Source organism: Temnothorax curvispinosus, unplaced genomic scaffold (genome assembly GCF_003070985.1).
Source record: "Temnothorax curvispinosus isolate PA1 unplaced genomic scaffold, ASM307098v1 QBEX01017816.1, whole genome shotgun sequence".
NCBI lineage: Eukaryota > Metazoa > Arthropoda > Insecta > Hymenoptera > Formicidae > Temnothorax > Temnothorax curvispinosus.
In genome coordinates, this window is record NW_020227596.1 from 881,593 (window position 1) to 892,424 (window position 10,832).

The window sequence follows — 10,832 nt, forward strand, 5'->3', positions numbered from 1 at the left end:
CCCGGCACGAAATACAAGGAGTAAAAGAAAACTCGCGCGCCACGAGGGTGCATAATAGCGTAATAATTGTAAACAATTTTCTCTCATTACGGCACAACACATATTGATATTTTTTCAAACGTTTATTCAATTGCGTTTAAAAATAGAAAGCATGCTCGGATAGCTCTGTTAAATTTAAAATTTTAAACCGAATGGAAAGTATTCGTGAAGTAATGAACGTTTCTTTTTTTTGTTTGATTGCAGGCTGCAAGATCAAAGCCCTACGTGCGAAGACGAACACCTATATCAAGACGCCGGTGCGCGGTGAAGAACCCGTCTTCGTCGTCACCGGTCGCAAGGAAGACGTGGCCCGTGCGAAGCGCGAGATTCTTTCTGCCGCGGAACACTTCTCGCAGATTCGCGCGTCGCGCAAGAGCTCGTTAGGCGCTCTCCTAGGCGCGCCACCTGGGCCACCCGCAACGGTGCCCGGTCACATAACGATTCAGGTACGAGTGCCCTACAGAGTAGTGGGTCTGGTCGTAGGCCCTAAGGGCGCGACCATCAAGCGAATTCAGCATCAGACGCATACCTATATCGTGACGCCCAGTCGCGACAAGGAGCCCGTATTTGAGGTGACGGGACTACCGGACAGCGTCGAAGCGGCCAGACGCGAGATTCAGGCTCACATCACTCTGCGAACCGGCACCGCACCAGGCGTCGTCGATGATACCGATCTGCTAGGCGCTCTCTGCCGCGGCGGTCTTGGCTCGGTTCTCGGTATTCCAGGTATCGATCAACCGGGATCCAACAGCTCCAGCAGCTCTAACGGGGCGTTCTCGAGCAGCGCCAGCTGCAGTAGCTCGTCCAGCAGCTCCGCTGGGATGGGGATGAACGACCTCGTCTCCATTTGGAGCGGAATAGAGAGGGACGAGGGACTCGGCGAGTCGCCGTCGTTCGAGTCGCAGCCGACCTCGACATCGTCAATCTGGTCGTTCCCGAGCGTCGCGCTACCCTCGAGGCCGTCGCCGCCGGCGACGGCGAGCCCGGCATCGCCCACAGACTCACTTCTGGGCGGCGCACGGCGGGACTGCGTCGTATGCGGTGAGAAGGAAGTCACCGCGGCGCTGGTGCCCTGTGGACACAATCTCTTCTGCATGGACTGCGGCAATCGGGTCTGCGAGGGCGCGGATCCAAGCTGCCCGGTGTGCGCCAGACGCGTTCTGCAGGTGCTCCGTATTTTCTCCTAAGAGGGGCCCCGCCGAGCCGCCGCCCGTCAGTCTCCCGTGTCGCGACACCCGGTGTACACAGCGGCTGCACCAGCAATTTACCACGAGGATGGCCGGCTAATAACAGTTCCAGCAGGCATGACGACAAAGCTGGAGTACAACATTGGCGCCCGCGACAACGACGATGCCTGCGCGATAATCCTCTCGGCAGTCCTCAAAGTTGGCCTTTTTTCTTCATCGCTGTCATCGCTGTCGTCGTTGTCGCCATCATCATCATCATCATCGTCGTCGTCGTCGTCGTCGTCGTCATCATCATCCTACCAAGCCGGTGTGACGCCGTCGTCGTCAGGGGACCGAACGCGCACAAAGTCTCAATTCCACGGCTGCCAATAATCTCTTACGCGACGGGGATTCGCCTCGACGAATCGATCATTCGGAGCCGATCGTCGAGTCCGTCGAGTTCCCGCTGACCGGATACAACGAAGCCAGCTTTTAAGTTCTACGAGATATATATTTAAAGAGACAGAGATAGGGATGGAAACACTCACCCACTCATCGCCATCGCCATCGCTTCCCCCTACCCTCCCTTCGCTGTACTCCACTCGCCTGTTCCTCTCCCCCCCGTCCCTTGACGCTTGCATAGATTGGGCTCGCGGCTCGTCGAGTACTCTAATAAGCCTCGAGGTATGAGAGAGACGGTACGAGGGCACCGAACAACGTTACTCTCATCGTACCGTCCGAACTAACGTGCGAGATAAAAAAAAGCCTCTCTATTGCCCGCAAAAGATCGACGCCGCAATATTCTGCGACTGATATTACTAGTAGCGAGACTGATGGTTACCGAGACGCTACTCTCTTTTCTTTCCACCGCGGAGGCTACGGTCCGAAATTAATCGAATGAGTCGCGGACCGATTAGCCTCATCGCCGAATTTTTGACTACACTCAACACCGCCGGTGTGTTTTGGCTGTTTTAATTAAAACTCTGCTCGTTCCTGAGATTTCTCTGGGTCGAACGTTTGCTGGGAACGGAGGCGGCTTGTCTAGCATGATGGATCTTAGAGCTTTGCCGATTTTCCTTTTTGTATTTTTTTTTACAACTATGACTGAATGGTGAATCACGTTCAAATCATGTCCAAAGAGATAACTTTCGATTTTTCTGACTGCTTCTAAGCTTCATATATCATATTCGGTGAAGAAAGCATGCTTATACGTTCGTATCTTCGACTGTCAATTTTTTAAATCGGTATTGAACCAAGACGAAGATACGTATCTAACATTTTGTTTGTCTAACCTGCGATGCTTGATTTGTGCCAAAAGGGCTAGACAAAAGAAAGATTATTGATAATTTCGCAACGATCGCGCGCTAAACAACCTTGCGATTTTCGCCTTACATATTTTTCCTATTTTTCTTAAAAGAAAAAAAAGCGTACAATATAATTTTGATCTCAGCGTTCGCTCGGAACGCGCGTAGAAAGTGTTAAGTTCATCTCGATCCAGAAAGGGTTTTCCGTTGCCGAGTGTACAATTACGAACTCGACGAACCTGCGAGCTGCGGTCGCTAGTGCGACAGCGTAGATTACCGAGAATTATCTACACGTACACGAGTCGCAGACACAAACACGTACATACACACGCATACAAATACCACACCACTGGACACACTGATAGATGATCTCGCACAGACATCCTACACGTGAAAAAGAGAGGGAAAAGAAGAGAGGGTCACGGGCCCCTCGATTCGCCACGAAATCACGTAGTGAATATATAGCGGACGGCGCGCGCGTTCGTTCCACCCGGCTTCCCTCGCCATTAGAGTATTATCTTAAAATAATATCTCTTTATATAAGCGAAATAGCAATGGATAAAAAAATAGCTCTAATATATTATAAATATAAACATATATATGTATGTATATAAATATATATAAATATATATATGTATATATACAATATATATGTCGTCAGAAAGTCTGATAGTGGCAGGAAAGCGAGAGAGAGAGGGAGAGAGAATGGGATAATGCGTGTGTGGTTGAAAGAGTCAGAGAGAAAGAGAGATATAGGCGGCGAATGATATTTTGTCGACGAGATCTAGATTTTGTATTTTTCGCGCATTTCGCCGATGGGACGACGGGTGGTCTTGGGCCGTAACGTCGTAGAGGAAGAAAGAGAGAATTATTGACATATTACCTAGGAATATGTTGCACGAGTTGCGTAGAGAGAAAATGGAAAATTGCAGAAAATTATGAGGATAAAAAAAAAAGAGAGGGAGAGAGAATAGAACGCAGCGCGTAAGTCGAGGGGCCGCGCGTCCGCTCTCGGGCAGGAAGAACGAGCGCAAAAAACGGGGTCGGTCGATGGCGCCGGCAGCTCTTGCGAGTTGTATTTTTCAACTCGCTGATAATCGAGCGGATCGCTTAAACTCGACGCTAAAACGATACTCGTTTCACGTTTAGGGATCGACGATGCATACGTATTAGTGTCTTTTTTTTCGTTTGGAAAGACATAATCATATATTATCGCTATATTACCTTGCATTAATATAAATATATATATATTATATATATATGTATGTATATCGCATGGATGTATATCGGATCACGCATCCGCATATACGTTCATATTATTCTATATACATATACGATATGTCACTGTACCGCTTCCTCTCCGAGATCGTTGGGAGGGAAGGACGAGTGCTGAACGTCTCTCATTACCTTCAAGAGACAAAACGGAACTATGACTATCGTCCTGTCTCCCCCGTTCTCGTGGACGAGCATCGTGCTTTCGCAAAGGGCGATCTTAAGGGGCCCCCCGTTAGACGCGAGGGTGCAGAACCGCGACGTTCGTCCTTATATCCATGAGAGGGAGCACGGTACGTGTCCCTACGACCCGTTTCTGCATATATAATCTCGTTTCGAAGAAAGACGACAGAGGGGAAGAAGCTAATCAAACGGGGGTTTTACAATGGGGCCCTAACGCGCGTGACAGGAGAGACGATACTTCGAATTTTTACTCGAAACAACAAACGCGATAGCTTAAACGTTAACTGCGGGAGGAGTGTACAATTCTTCCCGCGCATTTCCGTTTTCACTCGCTTCGATATCGAGTTTTAACTTCACGTTCCACTTTTCTTTTTAGCCCCCGTCATCGTTCCCCCTCGAGTTTTCTCCGCTTTCTCCTCTCTCCCCGGACCTCCCCTTCCCCCCAAGTCTCCTTCGTCGTTGTCTGCATTTCTATTTTTTTATCAAAAGTTCTTGTCAATCGTTGCCATTTTTTAAACGAATATATGCTCAAGTCGCAGCTCCGAATAAGTCGAGATACATAATACATATTACTATATATTATATATAAATATATATATTATATATATTTAAATCGCCCATCTCGTGATGGACGTTGGAAGATAAGAGAGAGAGAGAATATTTTTTCGATTTTTCTGAACACGAGTGACTCGGCCTTTTTGTTTATTTTTAATTTTTTTTTTAAATAAATTTTCGTTGCGCGCGAAAATGTCGCCGTTCGCCGCGTGCCGCTTCGTTTCGTGTTTCTCCACACACACTCCAGTTCCTTTTATTATTTCTCCGTATATACCGCGCGATCTTCGTTCTAGACTCTTCTTTACACATACGTACGCGCACTCACGCACGCGTGACACACGAACGAAGAGTCGCACTCCACTCACGCACTCACTCCGCACGCGCTAAACGCACGCTAAAAATAATTTCGCGTACGCACGAGCTCCGGAGGGTGCGCGATAGACATGCGCGAACGATATTTGTATATTATTATTTGTTACTTGTATAACGTCACACAAGCAAACATTTCACGGACACAGACGAGAATGAACGTACACACGCATACATACTACACATCCACGCTTAACACACGAAAGACACACCAATAACACTTTGATGCATAACAGAAGCGTATATTTATATATTATAATAATCGAGAACTAAAGAGAGAAAGAGAAAGAAGTTTATTTTATATTTAAGTTCAAAGTAAAATAAATTCTATATTTTTTCTATGTTAAGTATAAAGAAAAAAAAAGATGTGGTAAAAAAAGTATGGTGATGTGTCACACATACACACATATATATATATACATATATATAAATTATATTATTATATTATATATATATACACACATAATATAAAATATATTTATAGGTATTCTCTTTAGCATCTACGTTCCGAAAGACGCCGCGCAGCCGCGAGCGCGAAATAATGGCAGGCGGCTGGCATACACGTGCGTATATATTGTAGATCGTGTCATTAAATCTCTCATTAACTTTGCTATAATAAGTCTGAGAAATCCGTTCTGGATCTCGCGGGCGTGCGCGTGTGCGAGATTCGGGAGGGTGATGAGAGGAGGAGAGGGCGATAAAACGAGGCAAAGAAGGGAGAGACGGACAAAACGCTAATGAAACGAGAGTTTTTTTCAGCGGAAAACCACTTTAAGAAATAGAGACAGAGAGATAGAGCGGGGAGGAAAATCTCATTAATTCCACGTATATATGCGTGCGTTTATACATTTCGATTAAATCACTGAGCGTATGGAGAGAGAAAGATATTACAATAATATATTATATATTTAAATTAGCGATCCTGAGAAAGAGAGAGAGATAAAATAAAACAAGACGCCGATATTACTTATTGTTCCACGGCGAAAAGTACGGTCTCTATGGGCGCGCGAAGAGAGAAACACACGCGGGCGAAGAGAGAGAGGAGCGTGAGAATGTTCGGAAACGGAAAGACGGAAGCTTGAATAAAAAAAAAAATAGAGGGTTCGTATAGAGAGAGTATAGGGAAGGAAACGACAGTAGGTTAAACGGGAACGAGAAAGAGAGAGAGAGAGAAATGTAGGATGTTGAGTGTAGGGTGTAGGGTGCAGGGTGGTTGCCAGAATTCGGAATGACGCCAAAGTCAAACGGAAGAACGGCGCGTGTGTGGGCAGGGAGCTGGAGAGGGGATACGGAAGACGGATCAAGTTTTTCCTTTTTTTTTTTTTTTTTTAACGATTGCGTCGGATGTGCTGACCGATGGCGGAGTCCGGGAGTTTGAAATATCGAGACGAAATTCCGACACACATCCTCCGATAGGAAAATATATAGATCTCGCGAAATTTTAGCCTCTCTAATCATCCGTTACTAAGTGGTGCTTTTAGAAACGTATCGGAATATATAAGAAATTTGAACGGAATACACATCGCGCGCGTCATGAAAAATCCAATACGTGTAATTTGCGTATCTTTCGACGGTTCGAAGTTCGGTATCGAGAGTTCTCGTTTGATTTTTATCGCGCGTCGAGAGCTGAAATTCTTCAAAGAACGCGTCGTTACTCAGTCTTCCTTACGGTCGGTCCTCATTGGGTTCGAACCGTGTTTCGGCAACTCGCGAGAGAGCACTCTCGAAAGTGGTAACGGCGAGAAGAAAGTTCAAGACTAAAACGTTTTGAAGGCGAATGGAAATAAATATGTCGTAGGACGAAAGCCTCGTCGAGAACCTCCGCTAGACTTTGGGACAATCCTATACTGTAATTAACACGTTAATCGCGAAAAAAAGTACACATACAAACGCGCACAGGAATACGAGCATTTAGGTAGTCTTCACTTTGGCCGAGGTTCCGACGTCGCAGGGTCGTCGGTGTTATCGTTCGTCATCATAACGTACACGTGCTCGCGTCATGTGTACGCGTCTCTTTTCCCGTCTTGGTTGAATTGATACTCGACACTAAACGTCGTCGCGATCCAACGTCTCGAATTTCCACCGGCTCGGAAAAACGCGATCACGTCGAGCTCTCACGTTCACTCACCGCGAACACGTAGGGCATCTATGATTATCGCTTCATCGCCGTTCGCTATCGGCACCGCAACAGGGAAACGAGGAGGGACAGATGTAAATTCGCGTAACTTAACATATAGTGCCATACGTAAATCAAAAGCTGACCGCGCGTGTGCGCGCCGATAAGTGATAATAAAACGGGCGTTAGTTTAGCTAATCGTCAATGGTAACGAAGCGCGAGTCGGGAAAAATCGCCATGATTATTTCGCGGCTATCGAGTGTCGATAGTACGAAGAAAAGAGAGAATTCTTGACATCGCTCTCACTTCTTCGAATGAGCATTTGCTCCTCTTCTCGCGTATTTACGTACGTTCATTCGTGCAAAACCCGTGTACTCGCTCGTGTCGCGGGGACATTCGCGTATGATGCTGTCGAAACGCGCACTCGCGAAACATACCGATATAAATACGGTTAAATAAAAAAGGGAGACGTGGCGCGTCTAGTTTTAGAGGCGTTCTATAACGAGTAACTTAACTGATAAGGGGTGTCGCGTGACGTAAGATTTTAATAAATGTAAAATATTAAACTTTAATGATTATAATATAGCCATTGGCTGTGACCGATAACTGCCATTTTCTTAATCAAGAAATAAAAAAAAAAAGAGTAATAAAACGCGAAAGCGGAAAAGTAGTAAGAGGCACCGTACTCGGGCCGCAGATACACGATCATATGCACACACTTGCGAAAAGCGACTGGTACACTCATATATACACATACACGAAGTACGTTGTAAGGACACAAGATACTCTCCGGGCGCTTTTACGATCTTCGCGAGAGGAGAGACGCGGAAAACGTTTCGCGACGTGAACGCGACGAGTATATCGAACAGGATAATAAGCAGAGAAGAAAATCGATAACGAGCGTATCGGGCGTGATTTAACGACAACGGAAACGGAAAAGGTCAGTTTATCGGCGACGGAGGAAAGGGAGAAGAAAAAAAATGGTTATCGTATATCGAGCACACGAGCAAGCGCCGCGCGAGAAATCGTCTGTCGACCCCTCTCGGCTTCGATCCAGTAGCAACCCCTATTCACCCTCGCAACGTTAAAAACTCGAGTAAGGTAATAAAGCAAAGCGTATTGTTAAGGATGTAAAAGAGAGAGAAAGCGCAGACATACACACATTTTAAACACGACGATACATATCTCCAAGTATAATAATTAAATGTAAGAAAGATTATATAACTTTAGTAGATGGCAGAGTAATAAGGAAATTTACAAAAAAGAGATGATTTAACTATAGGAATATATCGATGGATATAAATAGATATATATATTATATATATATATATATATATTATATATAGAAAGAGGAAAGAGAGAAAAAAATTAATGATCGTTGTTGCTTGATTTAACTCTATTTACTATATGATTATATTCTATTGAATAGGTATATATAACTGATTAATATTATTATATTAATGCTGATTATATTAACATTATTATTATTAATAAGTTTTTATTGCTTCAATGCTTTTTTATCACATGGATATATTATTAATTATTAATATTATTATTATCATTATTATTATTATTGGTCTATATATATAGTATATATTTCATGTAGTTTTTGTTTGTGCATAGCACGTCACGCAGTATCGAGTTGTCTCGCGCGATTCTTCACGGAACGACCAACGATCTTTCAGCGAGATTGTTTTATTCGTTAATTTTCCGCGCTTTCTTCGCGCCCTCATCTCGCCCGTTTCTCGTTCGAGCGCTTCCCGGTGCATTTCTCGCTGCGAAGGAAAGAATTCAACGTTTCTCTCAGCCTCGCGTCCGTTTTTTTTCCTCTTTCGATCGTTTCTCTCCCCCTTCTCTTCTTCTGTTTTATCGTTTTCGTGGCTTGCGCGAGCTATCGACCGGCGATGGATAGTGATTGGACATGAGTGAGAACGTTTCGATATCCCTAATATATTATACGTATATTATAAAAATATGATATAACACAATATATAAACACACACCCATACACATCCACATATAAACACAGCGTACACACACATACGTATTTCTACGTCGCGATTACCGTCTAAAAGAGACCGCGCGTTCGAGAGCACAGTTTTTACGATCACTATGGATTATTCTATCGTTATTCCTGCATTATTGGGAGCGTCGTCGCTACTCATTTAGGCCGCTACTCGTATACTCGCAAGCGTCGGGCTCCAAAATAATCGTACGGATCGTGCGAGTCGCCGGAGATTGAAGATAGGCAACGCTCGTGAACGTGCGTGACCACGTTTCCTCTTAATTACTTACCACGTATCTACTTAATTATCTTAAAGGAACGTAGCTGGGTCTCCGGACGGGGCCACGTCCGCGTCAAGAGCGCGTCTGTTTCTCCTAGACTGTAAACGTTATTAATAATTCCCGCATACGAAACGCGTGTGTTTCTCGATCTCGATACGAGCCCCGTCGATTCGCGATCGTTCTTATCGCCGCCGTAACCCGGACCGATGATGGGAACGACGAGCAGCCGATCGAGAAGGGCCAACGTATCGTCGGTGCGCGGCTGCGTTTTCAGCTCTCAAGCCCACAAACTCGATCTCAGAAATGAAACGAAAACTGTCCCATCAGTTTTTTGAAGCTCTCTCTTTCTCGATTCGCTTGCTTCATGTGATTTCGTGTACGCGGTATCGCGTTAATTGGCGTAAATTCTTTTTTTTTTTTTTTTTAGACGCTTGTGTCGATGTGTGACGTCTCTTCATTCCTTTTCTCGCGCTTCGTTGATTCGTTCGTCGTAACTTCACTCGTTTCGCGCTTTTCTCGTCGATTTTACGCCAGTTTTCGTCGTTTTTTTTTGTTGTTTTACATCTATATAAAGAAATATATAAGTTAATTATCGCGTGAGGAAAAAGATCAGGGGGTTGCACTCTTTTCTCAGGGTTACGCGGGCTTGAGGAGGTTTTTTTTTAAAGAGCAATAGGCTGTGTGACGCGAAGGGACGACAGTGCGAAACTTTGTTGACGCGCGGATCCGAGGGAGGCAACCGCCCCTGAAACTATAGGAATCAGTATTTCAGAAGAAAAAGATATATATGAATACGTATATTGCTATTATTAATATTATTGTAATTGATCTATTCTTATTGTCGTATACAACTAAAGATTGAGGATGTCTGAGCCTTGTTCCTCCGACAAGTGGATATAAAGCGTGAGGGGAGAAAATTAAGCTGCACTGAGTAGTCGTGCAAAACAAATCAGAGATTGTCGATCTTATTATATAGTGAGATATTTAGATTTGATTATAGTGAGATGAGGTCAAGAAGCGTGTCTAATTAAGGCAAATGTTGAGATGCATTCGACTGAGATAAAACATTCGAAAAGGGAAAAACGTAAAAAGGAACAAAAGGGAAAGAAAGAACGAAAGATAACTGAGAAATGGGAAATGATAAATTTGACTTAAAAATGACATTTAGGAAAATTCTTACTCTTTAATTAATCTTTAATTATATATTGTGCATGAAATATATAAACGCATTATTGTAGTTATCGCATTATTATGATTACGATTATTATATTATTATATCATATATCATATATATTGAATGTTGTGCTCAGTGTTTTTTTCGTGGCCCCTGCAATGCGACGATGCGGGGGCTCGACGGGAGGGAGAGAGAATGAAGATCTTTTTATCAGAGAGATTCTTAATATATGTAACGCGAAGATATTTTATGTTCGATGTTTTAATTTCAGTTTAATTGTGTATCTATCATTTAAGTATGTGTAACTATTATTGTGCTAGTATTCCCGTTTCGTGCTTTCATCGTTCCCTTCCTATCTCTCTCTCTCT

General features: G+C 44.1%; 1 protein-coding gene across 2 annotated transcripts in view; it reads left to right on the plus strand.

Annotated features, from left to right (window-relative positions):
• The window catches only part of LOC112467792 (RNA-binding protein MEX3B), a 33,644-nt gene extending 30,104 nt beyond the window's left edge, over positions 1-3,540 (plus strand). For both annotated transcript variants that reach the window (XM_025036608.1, XM_025036607.1), the window contains one exon: positions 244-3,540. In XM_025036608.1, the coding sequence (XP_024892376.1) occupies positions 244-1,226 (983 nt within the window). In that variant the 3' untranslated portion in view covers positions 1,227-3,540. The remainder of the gene's footprint in view (positions 1-243) is intronic.
• Positions 3,541-10,832: the final 7,292 nt, after the last annotated feature.